Source organism: Myotis daubentonii, chromosome 3, assembly GCF_963259705.1.
Source record: "Myotis daubentonii chromosome 3, mMyoDau2.1, whole genome shotgun sequence".
Classification (NCBI taxonomy): domain Eukaryota; kingdom Metazoa; phylum Chordata; class Mammalia; order Chiroptera; family Vespertilionidae; genus Myotis; species Myotis daubentonii.
Genome location: NC_081842.1, coordinates 193,136,079 through 193,153,030, shown reverse-complemented (window position 1 = coordinate 193,153,030; position 16,952 = coordinate 193,136,079). Strand labels below are relative to the sequence as shown.

The 16,952-nt window shown below is 41.6% G+C and overlaps 1 protein-coding gene and 1 non-coding gene across 3 annotated transcripts in view; both read left to right on the top strand.

Moving 5' to 3' along the window:
• Positions 1-14,735, top strand: part of ZMPSTE24 (zinc metallopeptidase STE24) — a 35,697-nt gene extending 20,962 nt beyond the window's left edge. For both annotated transcript variants that reach the window (XM_059690053.1, XM_059690052.1), the window contains 3 exons: positions 8,490-8,594; positions 10,337-10,480; positions 12,948-14,735. In XM_059690053.1, the coding sequence (XP_059546036.1) occupies positions 8,490-8,594; positions 10,337-10,480; positions 12,948-13,172 (474 nt within the window). In that variant the 3' untranslated portion in view covers positions 13,173-14,735. The remainder of the gene's footprint in view (positions 1-8,489; positions 8,595-10,336; positions 10,481-12,947) is intronic.
• LOC132232047 (U6 spliceosomal RNA) lies at positions 8,033-8,136 on the top strand. The gene has a single exon (XR_009452210.1). It is a non-coding gene; the product is annotated as a U6 spliceosomal RNA (small nuclear RNA).
• Positions 14,736-16,952: the final 2,217 nt, after the last annotated feature.

The window sequence follows — 16,952 nt, the reverse complement described above, 5'->3', positions numbered from 1 at the left end:
GGCTTGCAGGGCAAGATCACTCTGAGTTGAGAGATACTGGGCTAAAGAGGTCTACCTTTTAGGGTCATGAAGATTAAATGAAATAATACACAGGGTGGGTCAAAGGTAGGTTTACAGTTGTGAGTATGCAAAACTCAGAATTTATTCTTGTATTATTGTTTATTAATTATTGTATTACTTTCTATACAAACAACTATAAACCCACTTTTGCCCCACCCTATATTAGAAATACCTTTAGTTCATTTTATATCGTCTACATACCAGAAAATAATTACTATCATTCAAGCATCTGCTTTGACTTAAAAAGATGGTCTAGTAAAATGCCTAGCCTGTTATAAATATGTAGATGGAACAAAATTCTGTGAAGGGATTAAATAGCATTGGGAGAAGCTTAACTCATTTGATTGTATTTATTTTTTAAGTGTGCTTATCCCACTTGTTAGGATTTTGGAATAAAGATCACTTTGGTCTGACCAAGGGTCATAGGATTTTAAGCCAGGGAGAGATCTTAAGGTCATCTTGTAGTTAGGAAAACTGAGTCCAGAAAGGCTAACCCAGTGACAACACTGAGGAGTCATACAAATTCAGCAAAGCAACGTACTAAGAGGTATCCACATACAGGGTGGATTGCATTATAGCCCAACCTAGACATAGGTAGTGATTCACTAACTTTAAGCAATGTAATGAAATTAGATCTTTAGTATCTATGAGAACAGTACTCTTTGGCTTAAAGTTTTTAAAAGATTGGTTAGTCCTTTGAAGCATATTGAATGGAATTTGAATTATTTTCTGGCTTCTTAAAGAGCCTGCTTTATTTCATTGATAACTACAGATATTTTAGCATCTATGTATAAGTTACAAGATGAAGATATATTAGGCATAGCCCTATCCTAAAGAACCTATAGTGAAGAAGACTAGATATGTACACAAATAGCCCATACTTTAAGGCAAAGTGTGGTAAATATCCTAAGTAGCCGAAGTAGTGTGGCTTTTAGAAATTAAGAAGTTAATGCAGATTCTAATGATCAGACAGATTTCTTAAAAGAGAATATTTGAACTAGACAGGATTTGACTTGAGGATGGGCCTCTTCACATTGAAGACATGGAATTAATAAAGCTAAAGAAGCCAAAAACAACAACAACTCACTATACAGTGGCTATTCTGATGACTGAATGGATTCTCTGAGAATGAGATGAAAATGTAGGCCAGGACCAGTTTGTAAAATACTCCTTCTTGAAGACATCAAGTGGTTGTGTCCAATGGCCTGAAAAGTTTAAATTGACTTGAGTATAGAGGCCAAATCTTGTTTTAGGAAGATAAAAATTTCGTGGCAGCATATAGGAGAGAGCAAAGACAAGCATGAGACAATGAGGGCCTGCACTAGAGTGAGAGGTCAGAATAACTGGGAGAGTAACAATAAAAGATGGATTTAAAGTACTTGCTGATTGCTGTTATGTGGAGTGAAGGAGAAGGTCAAAGATGGACTCAACATTCATTAACTGTATTTCTTTCCAGTGTATGTCCCACTGGTGAGGTAATTTTAAGTAGTATATCATTATGAGTTTGAGTAGCTATATTTACTACTGTATATTAGGAAAAAGAAAACTAGCATATTAGATTTCATGAATATTGTCATTTAGGATGAGGCTCAGTTTTAAAAAGTGAGTTGGGTTAATGGCTCAGTGTTGGGTGTCGACCTATGAACCAGGAGATCACAGTTCGATTTCTAGGCAAGGCACTGTCCAGGTTGTGGGATCCCCAGTGTGGGGCATGCAGGAGGCAGCTAATCAATGATTCTCTCTCATCATTGATGTTTCTATCTCTCCCTCTCCCTTCCTCTCTGAAATCAATAAAAAAATATTTTTTAAAAAGTGAATTGGTTTAAAGAAAGACATTAAGTAAATAACACAGAGAGTACACAGATGTGACCGAAGTTTAGAAAACAGTGATTTATTCAGCACCTGCTACTGAGCACCTAGTATGTACAGTAAGTGGGGGATGCAAAGGTGGTTTTAAGTCTGGATAATGTAGAGAAGATGAATCATTTGATTTTTAACAAGTTTAAGGAGAAACACTCAAGTTATTTGAAATCCCTCCTCTTAGAGATTACTGCTATGAACATTTTGAATGTCTATATTGGCTATTAACATTTTTAAAGCTGTCTAGGAAACTTACTTTCTGGAATTTTACCCTTCAGGAGACAAATAGAACACATAATTGGAACAACCTGTGTCAAAAGCAATTTAAATAAAAGGAAAATTAAAACTACATAAAACTGAACAGAAAAGCTGCCCTTTTATAGAATAAAACAAGTATTTCCGCTGCACATGGTAGGGTTATGTGAAAGTCTCCCTACCTGTTAAGTATAATAGAAATGGCACAGGCTTCTCAGATGTGGGTTTGGATTTTACCCACTGTTTATTAGCAAGATATCTTAAGCAAGACATTTATTATTTATTTATTTATATTTTTAATATATTTTTATTGATTTCAGAGAGGAAGGGAGAGAGAGAAAGAGATAGAAACGTCAATGATGAGAGAATCATTGATCGGCTGCCTCCTGCACACCCCACACTGGGGATCGAGCCCACAAACCGGGTATGTGTCCTGTCCTAGAACCAAACCATGACCTCCTGGTTCATAGGTCGATACTCAGCCACTGAGCCATGTTGGCCAGGCGTAAGCAAGACATTTAATTTCTTAGCTTCCTTTTCCTCATCTCTAAACTAAAGATAATACTTTCCATCCTGCCCAGCTTGGTGCTGTGAAGATCAAATGAATCAGTGTATGAATTTTATAAAAAGGAAAGTATCATAGATAAGGAAGATGTGTGGTATTTTTGTTGTTCTTTTATATGAAATTAGTGTGGAAAAGTAAGAAAATCCAGTTCGGCCTAAAAGTCCACTACAAGCAAGTAATTCTTTTTCTGGAAAATGATCCTTGTTTAATCTCTTTCATTCCATATCTTTGAGTGTGACTCCGGTGCAGTTCTGAATAGCTTCGAAATCCGGATATCAAACCAAAGACATGAGCCTATGCTATCTAATTGAGAACTGGTGAAAACACAAGCCTGAAGACTGTTAATTTATATAAAATGAGGCCAATGATACCTGCCTTATAGAAGTAGAAATGAATGAATTGTACGTAAAATACCTAATATTCACTGTCTGGTATATAACCCAATAATGAGTGGGAACTAGTATCATCATTATTAAAAACAGCCATATTTTTGCTTATTATTAAAGTAACAGAAAAGTTAGAAACCATCATCTAAACTGTATAAAGCAAAATCAAGTCCACGCTCATCTGTGTGTTTTTTGTTTGTTTGTTTGTTTTTTGGGGGTACTTCACCCTTTAAGTAGCTGGAATTTATTTCAAAACCTTTAACCTTCACTTTCTAGGATATATGTTTTCTAATTGTTTATTGCAGGATACTATATGTCTCTGATAGATCAAGCTTGTTTATTAATTTGTTCAGATCGTTATTGACATTTTATTTGCTTGATGTTTCAAAGATTGAGAGAGGTATGTTAATATCCTCTGTTATGATAGGTTTGTCAGATTTTATTTACAAATCTGACAATTTTGAAAAATATATTCTGAGGAAATTGTATCTTCTTCTATATATACTAGAGGCCTGGTGCACGAAATACATGAATTGGGGCAGGAGTCCCTCAGCCTGGACTGCACTGACTTGGGAGCGGGCCTAAGCCAGCAGTCGGCCATCCTTGGTGCTGCAGCAGAGGCGGGAGAGGCTCCTGCCACGGCCAGCCGCTGCACTTGCCAGCCATGAGCCCAGCTTCTGGCTGAGCAGCACTCCCCCTGTGGAAGCGCACTGACCACCAGGGGGCAGTTCCTGCATTGAGTGTCTGCCCCCTGGTGGTCAGTGCACATCATAGCAACCAATCATTCTGCAGTTTGGTTGATTTGCATATTAGCCTTTTATTATATAGGATAAAAGATTAATATGCAAAGTGTCCCCTTGGGAGTTGGACTAGAAGACCGGGAATTCGATTGCTTGCTATGATGTGCGCTGACAACCAGGAGGCAGCGCGGAACAAAGGAAGGCCCCAGCCAGCAGCCAGGAAAGGAAGGCCCTGGCCTGCAGCCAGAAGGCCCCGATCGGCCCTGATCGCCAGCCAGGCTTAGGGACCTTACCCATGCATGAATTTCATGCACCAAACCTTTAGTTAGGTAGATAAAAATTTAGAATTAATATATCCTCCTCTTAAATTGAACCTTTATCATTCTTTTGTGACTTTCTTTAATAATGCTTTAAGTTGATTTTGTCTGATATTAATATAGCTCCCAGCTTTCTTTTGGTTAATGCTTGCTAGCATTGTCATGTAATTTCACTTTTCAAAAAAATTGAGATAAAATTTATTATTTTAACTATTTTAAAATGGACATTCAGTATTTTTTAGTATATTCATGTTGTATAACCATTACCACTATCTCATTTATCCTTTTACTTTTAACCTTACCATCTCTATGTTTTAGATGTCTTGTGCATAGTCTGTAGATAGATTTTGTTGTTATGGCTGACAGCCACTACCTTTTTTATTGGCAAGCTGAGTGAACCCCCAGTTGAAAAATCCTCTTCTTTTGCTCTATCCAGAGAACAAACTATCAGGCATCTGCCATGATGAGGGAAGAGCAATTGCCTTTTGGTGTGGAGCTAGAGAAGGAATTTTTTGTTGATAGTGGAGCTCAGCTTTAACTCTTTCTCAAACAGCTCTCATTCAATTCTTATTTTAGTTGCCTCCCCCTCCCCCCTAGTTCCAGAAGTACCTGGTGCTGTTAATTCCCAAACCATTTGAAGACTGGTGTAAATAAGGCTGGTTCTCTTTTCTCCATCTGCGTTCCTGCTTCCAAAATGTTGCTGTTGTCACCTCTACTGTTTTCCGCATCCTTGTAGCTTTTTATCTTTATTTATATGTATAATAGAGGCCCGATTCACAAAATTTGTGCAAGAGTAGGCCTTCCTTCCCCTGACTGCTGGCACCTGCTTCCCTCTTGCACCCAGGATCCTGGCTTCCTTCCGGCCACCAGCAAGCACTCAGGACCCAGGCTTCCCTTGCAACCCCGGCTTCATCCTGAAGGTCGTCCAGAAGGACGTCCGGTCTAATTAGCATATTATGCTTTTATTATTATAGATGTGTGTGTGTGTGTGTGTGTGTGTGTCTTTTTATATATATACTAGAGGCCTGGTGCACGAATTCATACACAGGTGGGGTCCCTCAGCCTGGCCAGCGATCGAGGCTGATCGGGGTGGGACGGGGAGCTGGCCGGCTGCGGGGAAGGACTGTGGGAGGTTGGCTGTGGGAGTACACTGACCACCAGGGGGCAACTCCTGCACTGAGTGTCTGCCCCATGGTGGTCAGTACGCATTATAGCAACTGATCGTCTGGTCACTTAGGCTTTTATATATAGACTACAGGCCCGGTGAACAAAAATTTGTGCACTCGGGGGGGTCCCTCAGCCCGGCTTGTGCCCTCTGGCAGTCTGGGACCCCTCGGGGGATGACCACCTGCTGGTTTAGGCCTGCTCCCCGGGGGGGGATTGGGCCTAAGCTGGCAGTCAGACATCCCTCTGGCAGACCGGGAGCCCTCTGGGTATGTCCACTTGCCAGTGGGAAGCAGGCCTAAGCTGCAGTCAGACATCCTTAGCGCTGCTGAGGAGGCAGGAGAGGCTCCCATCACCACCGCTGTACTGGCGGCAGCTGTCAGCCTGGCTTGTGGCTGAGCAAAGCTCCCCCTGTGGGAGTGCACTGACCACCAGGGGGCAGCTCCTGCATTGAGCGTCTGCCCCGTGGTGGTCAGTGTGTGTCATAGTGACCAGTCATTCCCAGTCGTTCTGCTGTTAGGGTCAATTTGCATATTACCCTTTTATTATATAGGACTGGAGGCCTGGTACACAAAAATTTGTACACTCAGGGGGGTCCCTCAGCCCGGCCTGTGCCCTCTTGCAGTCTGAGACCCCCTCAAGGGATGTCCACCTGCTGGCTTAGGCCCGCTCCCCGGCGAATCGGGCCTAAGCTGGAAGTCAGACATCCCTCTGTCAGCCCAGGAGCCCTTGGGGGATGTCCACTTGCAAGCGGGAAGCAGGCCTAAGCTGCAGTCAGACATCCGTAGTGCTGCTGAGGAGGCAGGAGAGTCGCTCACCACCACCGCTGTGCTGGCAGCCATCAGCCTGGCTTGTGGCTGAGCAGAGCTCCCCCTGTGGGAGCACACTGACCACCAGGGGGCAGCTCCTGCATTGAGCGTCTGCCCCGTGGTGGTCAGTGTGTGTCATAGTGACCAGTCTTTCCCAGTCATTCTGCTGTTAGGGTCAGTTTGCATATTATCCTTTTATTATATAGGATCGAGGCCTGGTGCATGGTGGTGGCCCGCTGGTTTGCCCTGAAGGATGTCCCAGATCAGGGTGGGGGTCCCGCTGGGGTGCCTGGCCAGCCTGGGTGAGGGGCTGATGGCTGTTTGCAAGCTGGTCACACCCCCTTCAGGGTGGGGGTCCCCACTGGGGTGCCTGGCCAGTCTGGGTGAGGGGCTGAGGGCCCTTTTCAGGCTGACCAAGCCCCGCGACAGAAGCTCCCAGCCTCTCCTTTTTTCCTTTCTTTTTTTTTAATTCTGGGATTTATTTACCTTCTATAATTGAAACTTTGTAGCTTTGAGAGGAGCTCAGAGCTGGCCAGGGTGGGAGGGAGGGAAGCCTCTTGCTCGCTCCAGCTCCGTGGCCACAGCCGGCTGAAAGCAGGTATCTGGGGTTTATTTACCTTCTATAATTGAAACTTCGTTGCTTTGAGTGGAGCTCAGAGCCGGCTGTGGCAGGAGGGAAGCTTGGCTTCCTCCATCATTGGGGCAACCAAGCCTCCTGCTTGCTCCAGCTCCGTGGCTGCCGGCCGCCATCTTGGTTGGGCTAATTTGCATATAGTCGCTCTGATTGGCTGGTGGGCATGGCTTAAGGTGTAGCAAAGGTACAGTCAATTTGCATGTTTGTCTTTTATTGGTGTAGATAATTTAGAATATAGGAAAGATATAAAATAGTTAAACATCACTATAATTCTACCATATAGAAGAAACTATTGTTAACATTTTGATATACCTCCAGTCTATTTTCTAGGTTTATGTATTTTTACATAGACATTTACTATATATATATAATCTATACTAATAAAAGCCTAGGTGGTCCTCGTGCCCTCGTGTGCTATGTCATCACAAGATGGCTGCCACAAAGATGGCTGTGCACATAGGTGAGGCGGGGCCCGGCGGCCACTCCACACAGTGAGCCCTGGGAGTCCTGCGGCTCCACGCGGTATAGTGGAGGCAGGTCCCAGTGGAGGAGGCAGGTGGCGGCAGGGGAGGGCAGTTGTGGGCGATCAGACCAGCAGGGGAGGGCAGTTGGGGGAGATGAGGCCAGCAGGGGAGCAGTTAGGTATCAATCAGGCTGGCAGGGGAGCGGTTAAGGGGCAATCAGGCAGGCAGGCAGGCGAGCTGTTAGGAGCCAGCGGTCCTGGATTGTGAGAGGGATGTCTGAGATTGGAGAGGGTGCAGGCCAGGCTGAGGGACACCCCCCTCACCCCTGTGCATGAATTTCGTGCACTGGGCCTCTAGATAGATAGATAGATAAAATTGATTTCAGAGAGGAAGGGATAGCAAGAGAGAGAGAGAGAGGGAGATCAATGATGAGCAAAAATCATTGATCGGCTGCCTCCTGCACGCCCCCCACTGGCGATCAAACTTGCAACCTGGGCATGTGCTCTGACCGGGAATTGGACTGTGACCTCCTGGTTCATGGGTCAATGCTCAACCACTGAGCCATGCCAGCCAGGCTCACATTTTTTCATAATTAGAATTATATAGTGTTTTTAGTTTTGTTTCCTACTTTCTTTACCTAATTAAATCATTTTTCCATGTCAGAACATAATCTTTGAAAATATTACTAATGGATCTGTAATATAATTATTACTTGACACATTCATCATTAGCAATTTCCCATATCACAGCCTAATTTTTAAAAACAAAATTTCTGTGCATGCTTTGGCAGCACATATACTAACATTGGAACAATACAGAGAAGATTAGCATGGCCCCTGCGCAAAGATGGCACACAAAATTTGTGAAGCATTCCATATATAAAAAAAAAATTAATGGATTTATAATATGGCTGTCATATGACATTGTCATGATTTATTTATGTAGTCTATTGATAAAAATTATATTTTTTCCTAATCTAAATTAGGATGTAAGCTTTAGAAAGTCAGCATATAAACTTCAACAAATATGTTTTGTTCTTGATTCTCTCCTTGGTGCTTAACCCAGTGTCTAATATAAGTGGTTTAGAGAATGTTCTGTTAAGTAAATGAACAGTTTCGCACAAAAGTCAGACTGCTTCCTTAAGTTAGAATCAAATACGGGCTCTTACTGGGGTAAAAGGTATAAACTTTTTGAAGTTTCTTGATCATTTATTTTCAATTTGTTCTTTGATTCAGAATAAGAAACAAGGATGCAATAATGAGGAGGTCCTTGCTGTACTAGGCCATGAACTGGGACATTGGAAGTTGGGACACACAGTCAAAAATATCATTATTAGCCAGGTAAGTTTGGAATGACAGTTCTCTTTTTATGGCATGGTAGTCAAATTTGAAGTATGGCAGGTATGAGATCATAGAGTAGAGAGGTTAAGACAGATTGTACAGCCTGGCCACCTGGCTTCACATCACGGCTCCCTGACTCACTACCTATGTGACCACAGGTACTTTCCTGAACCTGTCTGCCTCCATTCCCATTTTTGAATGGTAACACCTCAAAGGACTAATATAAGTATTAGATGAGTTAATATATGTTAAGAGTTTATAGTAGTACCTGAAAATTGGTAAGTACTATAAAGTATTTATGGTTATCACCATCGTCATCACTACCTCCTGAGTTACTAAACTGTGGGAACTGTAAGATCAAAAGAAATGAGCTCAAGTAAGTTGGACATTAAAATGCTTTTATAAAAATACTTGTTTTTTCTCATTTAAAAGTCATTATACATCCATTGATAAGAAATTGGAAAATGTAGTGAATATAACGAAGAAAATAACAGTTCCTGTAACCTTCCTCCTTTGGGTATTAGTACCTCTAAACCCACAGAGTGACCACACATTTGCAGGCCCTGGGTGAAATAGCACTGCATCTTGGTGACTAGAGCCGAGCAATTATGGGCTTAACTGAATCTTAAGTGGGACTTTGTACCTTTCTAAAAGCCACGTGGTACTGGGTGATGAATTATATGGGAAAATTTATGAATCCTGTAGGTACTTTCCTGTTGCCTTAACATCTTTAGGTATAAAAATGAGTTCCTTGGCTTGAAGTTATGTTGTATGGATACACTTCAGTGAGTAAGACTTTAAATAAATCCAAGTTCGGTCTAATAAGGAAAATCACTGCCCTTTTCATGAAAGTAGGGGTCCAGTGGAATCAGTTTACCTCATATGAGGCTGTGGGCTGGTCCCTAAGGTGTGGTACTGGGGCTGGGGTTGATTGCCTCCCCTGAGATTGGGCACCTAGCAGGAGCCAGTGGGGGGATGTCTTATGTTGTTGACTAGCGCACTGACTCCATCCCTATCGCCTTGGCTGTTTTGTTCATGAGTCCCTCAACCAAGTTCTTGAGAGACAAAACAGGCATCGTCTCCACCTGATCATTGAGAGCCTCCTCTTGTGGGACTCTCACCTTAGACCACAGATTTAACGCACTCAGGACTGATTTTGGAAGTTTTCCCACATCCCTTTTTTCCCAATCTTGTTAGCCATCCTCTAGTTTGTTCCAAAGCCCTGATCCAGCCAAACTATTAGTTGTCCACTGCTAGTGAATTAGTATATATAGCCTCAGCCTAGACCCTCTCTCCCTCTCTGCTTCCAGACTGAGTGAACGATGATATAGACTGCTTAAAGTTCCTCATGGAGAGTGTTTCCTTTTATTTTATTTTATTTTTATTTTTTGGTTAATCCTCACCCAAGGATATTTTTCCGTTGATTTTTAGGGAGAGTGGAAGAGAGAGGGAAAGACAGAGAGGAAACATCAATGTGAAAGAAATACATTGATTGGTTGCCTCCTGCACGAGCCCCGACCAGGGCCAGGGCTGGGGAAGAGCATGCAGCCAAGGTACGTACCCTTGACCAGAATTGAACCCAGGACCCTCTGGTCTGCAGGCCGACACTCTATCCACTGAGCCAAACTGCCTAGGGCACACTAACACCATCCTTAAATTCACACCATGATGTCTTATTGCATTTTTTGGTACTGCAGTGAAATCAGCTTAGTAATAACTTAGAAATTTTATGTCCTTTCTAGATGAATTCTTTCCTGTGTTTCTTCTTGTTTGCTGCATTAAGTGGTCGAAAGGAGCTTTTTGCTGCATTTGGGTTTTTTGACAGCCAACCCACTCTAATTGGACTATTGATCATCTTCCAGTTTATTTTTTCACCGTACAATGAGGTAATGTATAATCTTTAAAATTATCTCACATGTGCCCTTGCCTGTTTCAAATCTAGAACCCCTAGAGTAGTAAAAAAAAAAAACACAACACAAAAACTAGTTTTTAACAAGGAAATGAAACAAAGTCTTTTAGTCCCTTGATTTCCTGGCCAGTATAAAAAAGTAGCAGAAAAACCCAAGCCCAAATAAACAAAGCTTGCATACAGTTAAGGGGAAAAAGTAGAGCATTAGACTTTAGTAGTATAAACCTTGATGTAACTTATATCTCAGAGTCTTGGTGGATGGAATGCTGTGCCTTAGACCACATATTTACCAATGCTTGGGTGAAAATCCATGTGTGAGGGGATAGAACAAATAATTGGGGGTATATGGCTAGATAAGGGAGGCTGTATGATTGTGTTCTCTAACCACCTGCTTCAAAATAGCCTTAGGGTCCTACTGCACAGCCTCAAAATCAGAATTAGATAATCCCATATAATAAAAGCTTACACAGTTGGTTACTGCTAGAGGCTGCAGGCTGCCTTGTGGTGCATTGTCATTGCTGTCTTCCATCCCGATTCTGTGGTGCCTTGAGGACACTGAGCTGTGTGTCCTGATGAGCCCAGGCCACGCTGCCTTTGCAGCAGTTGTGCCATTTATTTATTTATTTAACTACTTTTCTTGTCTTCCTTCATAGTCAGGCTAATAATCCTTGGTGCTATCAATGTGACTTTCCATTATGGTCACTATCCCTTCTAATGTTCTTTAACCTGCCATAGACTGGGAAATCAGATAATCATTCCCATTAGGTAAGAGTTACTATATATAAATTTCAGGCAGAATTCAGTTTTTAGGTTTGAATTTATCTTAGAAGGTATAAGGAACTAAGGAGAAAGGTCCTCTTGTAAGTAGTGTTAGTAGTTATCATTTATGGCATTTAATTGGGCTCCTCAAGCGGGTTTTGTTTTGTTAGTTTCCTTAAATTGAGTAGTTGAGTTCACTTCAAAAAATGTCTAAATAAATATGTGAGGTAGTAAAGTAATTTGAAGTGGTTAATCCACAAAGATACCAACTTTTTTTTTTTTTATTCTCACCAGAGGATATTTTTCCATTGATTTTTAGAGGGAGTGGAAGAGAGAGGGAAAGACAGAGAGAAATCTCGATGTGAGAGAAACGCATCGATTGGTTGCCTCCTGCACACGCCCTGACCAGGTTCTGGGCCGGGGATTGAACTTGCAACCGAGGTACATGCCCTTGACTGGAATCGAACCCGGGACCCTTCAGTCCGCAGGCTAGGGCAAAGATTCCAACTTTTAAAATCTTGGAGGGCCCATAAGATTTGTTTCAAAAAGACTAGATACTTAAACAAAAAATCTTATTTGTAATGTCAGTGTTTAAGAGGTCATGATAGGAAAGAGATTTTCCTGGGGAAAATTGCCCAATTAAGAAGAGTTTGGAAACCTATCTAAGAGTAGATAGGTGCAGATTAGTAACTGCTTATGTCTTTATTTATGTGTTACAGTGAGATTCAAATAACACACACTCTATCCCGAAGAGTATATTAAAGATTTGGAAAAAATTTTCAGGCAGAATTAAGTTTTTAGGTTTTGAACATGTGTTAGAATGTATTAGGAACTCCCAGACTTTACTTTGAAACTTACATTTGCTAGTAGAAATAAGAGGATAAACGAGAGACATTTTAGACTTTCTGTTTGTTTTAATGCTGAAGTATTTAAAGATAAAAAATATCTTAAATATCATGTTATTCAACCTGCAATATTTCAGTATACAAAGAAGTTATTTTTCCCTCAGAAATTTATATTTTAAGATGAAATTTGTCCCCTTCGTAATTGTCATCTATGGAGAGTGGATATTCTAACAACACTTCCATAGCTCAGAACATTTTAGAAAATTCCTTTTTGAGATTGTTATTAGAAGCTGTAGCATGTTTTTTAGAATATTCTCAGTTAAGATTGTCATTATCCTTTAAAAGTAGATATATGATCAAGAGTATTTTTTTAGAAAGAGAAAAAAAAAGAGTCTGAATATAAGTGATCATGCCTTCACTCTGTCTCTGAGGAAGGTGGTGTGCATGGGCTTTGGAATCACTGAGAATTTCAGCTCTACCACCTTCTAGCTGTGTGACCTCAAGCAAGTTATCACCTCTCTGAGCTTCACCTTCCTGTAAAACAGGAGCAATTGGGGAATATGTAAAATGTCTGGCAAATAGCAGATTCTTAAAAATTAGTATTTTTTGGTAAGGGTCATTTGGATCTATATCTGTTTCTGGTATATTTGCTTGGGGTGGGGGGAAAGCTCAATATATAATAATTCCCTCATCCTAGGTTTCCTAAGTACTAGTGATCTTTCTTGAGCCTGCTGTTTCTCTTGTCCTGAGCAGAACTTCCTCTGCAGTCTTAGCTCTGGAAACCTTCAGTGACAACAATGAAGTGGGCAGTGGTTAAAACCCTTGTATTTATTTTTTCAGGTTCTTTCTTTTTGCCTAACAGTGCTGAGCCGCAGATTTGAGTTTCAAGCTGATGCATTTGCCAAGAAACTTGGAAAGGCTAAAGACTTATATTCTGCTTTAATCAAACTAAACAAAGATAACTTGGGATTCCCTGTTTCTGACTGGCTATTTTCCATGTGGCATTATTCCCACCCTCCACTAATAGAGAGACTTCAAGCTTTGAAAAATTCTAAACAAGACTGAGTTGCCCAGCTTCTGCAACTGACGGCATTTCTAATTATTTCTGTCCTGACAGCATGTTCCGGCTCTTGATGTTTTTAAACTTTTCTTTTTAAAGAAAACTATTAAGTACAGAAAAGTCCAGATTTAAATATATTTAATCCCATTTCAAAAATTATTTTAATAATCCATTTCTCAATGAAAACACTGGATGAAGTTTTAAGGCTTGTACTTTAACATTGAATTTACCATCAACTTGTAGAAAAAAAATCTTAAGTGGATTTTTAGAGAGAGAGCAAGAAACCCTGATTTGTTGTTATTTGCGCATTCCTTGGTTGATTCTTGTATGTGCCCTGACTGGGGACCAAACCTGCAACCTTGGTGTGTGGGGAGGATGCTCTAACCAACTGAGCTACCCGGCCAGGGCCATCAACTTGTAAGCTTTTGAGCCATGTAAGGTGTTTGGGGGCATATATTTAAAAGCGGACACACCAGCTCTGAGTCCTATCTGTAACACAGAAACTGCTTTTGAAGCACTGTGCTCATACCCAAGTTGAGACTCATTCTTACTTTCATGCTGTTATGATTTAATCTGGCCAATCAGTGTTTTAAATGAAGAAGAAAGATAATTGGTAAGGATGATGTTGTTTAAATGAAAGTGGTTAGAAATATGCCCTATTATTCTACCAAATTTCTCTGTTCCCTCTCTTGCTACACATTGATCAAGAATTTCCAATAGTGCTTTGAAATTATGTGTAGAATGTTTCGAATCATTGGGTTTTAGTTTTGTTTTTAAGAAAATCTTAGTATTTATCTTTCCTTCCACCTGGTTAGTATGATCAGATCCATTAGCGGTAAACTAGTATTTTTCAGAACATTCAGCTTTTTCCTCATTCATACTCTTTTATTCAATAGGTGGTATATCCTTTCACTTGACAGAAATTGCCATATTGAACAGATTTTGCTATTTTTAAAATGATAGAATGTGGAAAGAAGAGAAATAATATTTTAAGAGATGTAAGGATGAAAATGCTGATTCTCTTATAATATTATAGGAAAATATATAGTTTTCTATCTCTTTCAAGGACAGAAGAGTTTCGGTTTTTATTTTTATAATTTTTATTAGTAAGTTGTAAGTACTATTTAATCGAGCCTGGTTGCATTTTTTAAAATTACACTTCTTGATATGCTGATAATTTTTCCTTTTTAAAACAAATGTCACAAAAGATTCTCTTTTAAGTTTAAAAAGCTGCATGTTTGCTTCAAATCTCTGTACACTTCCTGTATGAGAACTTTGTGGCTGTACTGCCACCCGCGGGTAATGCTTACCTTCTGGGCATTTATTCCAAAGCGGGATCTACTGTGCACCCTTGGTATGTGGCCAGAAAGTCTTGCTCAGCTCAGAATTGAGTGCTGTCTAGCTTAGTACAGCATTATTTATTTCCCTAAGGCTAAAGAGGAGCCGTCCTGTGGTTTTATCCAGCTTTGTCGTGGATCCATGCTGTGTTAACTGCCTTTCCTCCCTTCTGTGCCTTTAAACACAAATTTTAGTTCGCACAAATGAAACATTAAAAATTGCCAATTACAGATTGATGTCCTTTGTCTTTGATTTGACAAAATTTGCGCGTCATTTGTCACCTAGCTTTGTTTATTACCTAGAGAACTGAGTTGCTAGGACACGAAGAACACGGGAAGAAACAGCCCTGATGCTGAGTGATGTTGCCGCCATCACCGTTCCTCACTCACACAGGCCTCTTCAGAGTCTGCCTCCTGCTGCACTTGTGTGTCAGAGCGTTACAAGTTTTTACCGGTGTTTTCTCAAGCGTCATTCGGAACCATTCCTTCTCCGCTTTCATGACTTCCAGTTGTCTTGGGCCTGTGTTGGTCTGCTCCAGCTGCCTCTTTGGTCTTCCTTAGATGTAGCAGTAATTAGCTTAATTGTATATAATTAATATGTAATGGTTTTCATCTGGTTACCTACCATGTATGGATGGCAGAGGCACAGGGGAGGCCAGAGCATCCTGGTAGCTTCCTGAGTTTTGCCCAATTAGGGGAAGGAGTAGGGAGGCCAACCAAAGAGGGAAAGAGGTGGCACTTTGCATCCCTGGTGGCTATGCCGGGGGCAGAGTGAAGTAGAGCAAGGCCTCAGGTAAAATAGCGTGGCCTCAGCGGGGCTCAGCTCTGAATTTAAGGCAGAGTCGGCTATGTGTGCATGCTGCCTTTGTCTTGGCCCTTACTGACATCTGAGAGCTGCTAGTAAATCCTGCCTCTATTAGAATAGGAGCAAAATCCCAGGGATTTAGTGGTTTTAGTACCAGTGTTGGTCCCGCCTTGCCCTTTGCCTTTATAGTCTCATTGTCAGCCCCAATCCTTTATGTAGTATTTCTCTCCCTGAGGAAGCATTCTTTCTTTGGCCTTTTTCATCAGTCCTTTGGACTCTTTTGTACATGTACACTTTATGTAGCTTTGACTGTTCTGAGTGTTCTGTCATCATTAGCAGAAAGCTCAGTACCACTTGAGGGCCTTAAGTTCTATTCTAGGTGCTATGCAAAGAAAATTACAGAGAACTCATATCCAAAACTTCTGATTCAAGACCACAATGGTGTGAATGAGTAACCTTGTGTGTCAAGCTAAGTACAGTTTGGTGGGAAGGCAGAAATGACCCATCGAGGCACGGTGTAGCCCTGTTCAGACAATACTCCCCAGGGTGGTTGCTAGGGAGGAGGATTTCCTAAACAGTTTGTCAGATAGGAAGATAGCCCCATGTGTTCTATATAGGTATTTCTTTTGTTAATCTCACCTGAGGATATTTTTCCATTGATTTTTAGAGAGTGGAAGGGAGAGAGAGAGAGAGACAGAAACATTGATGTGAGAGAGACACATTGATTGGTTGCCTACAACCCAGGTAACATGTTCTTGACCAGAATCAAACTCGGGACCCTTCAGTCCCCAGGCTGATGCTCTTTCCACTGAGCCAAACCAGCTAGGGTTACCCCCATGTGTTCTAAAAACCTGTGAAACCACGACTCCCCTCCCCCCCCACCCGCCGCACCAGTGAGCAGAATGAAGCCAGCATCTCAGATGACAGCCTCCGCCTTTGGATCAGGGCTCCCCTGTGGCTCTCTGGATGATGGTTGATGAACAGGGGGTGTATAACTTAAGGGTAAGATCCAGGGCTCTAGAATCCAACATACCATGTACTAGTGAGACTTTGGGCAAGAAACTTCCCTGAGCCTTCATTTCTCCATCTGTTATTAGTGAACAAATACCGAGCCCCCACTCTGTACCAAGCTCTGCTCTAGGTGCTGGGGAATACATTAATGAACAATAGAAAAATCCCACCTCATGGAGTTAACATTCTAGTGGGGACAATCAAAATATATAAAATAGATATTAAACGGTGATACATGTCTTGGAGAGAAACGAGGGCCTGAGGTGTTTGTGTGTGATGGTGGTGGTGGGATTGCAGTTTTAAATAGGGTGGTCATAAAAAGACATCGCCAAAGGTAATGAACAAAGAACTGAGAAGTGAGTGGGCGACCTAAGCAGATGTTTAGGGAAGAGCGTCCCAAGAAGGGAACAAGTGTAAAGGCCTTGATGTGTGCGCGAGCCTGATGTGTTTGAGAAATACCAGACGACCAGTGTGGCTGGGACGGAGTGTGCTGAGTAGAGATGAAGCAGATTTTACAGGAACTTACAGGCCATTGTAGGAACTCGGGGGGAGAGAGGAGAGGGTGGGCTAGTAAACGGAGTTCTCTGCCTCTGTTGGCCAGAGGAGGAAAAGAATGCTCCAGCATAGGTGAG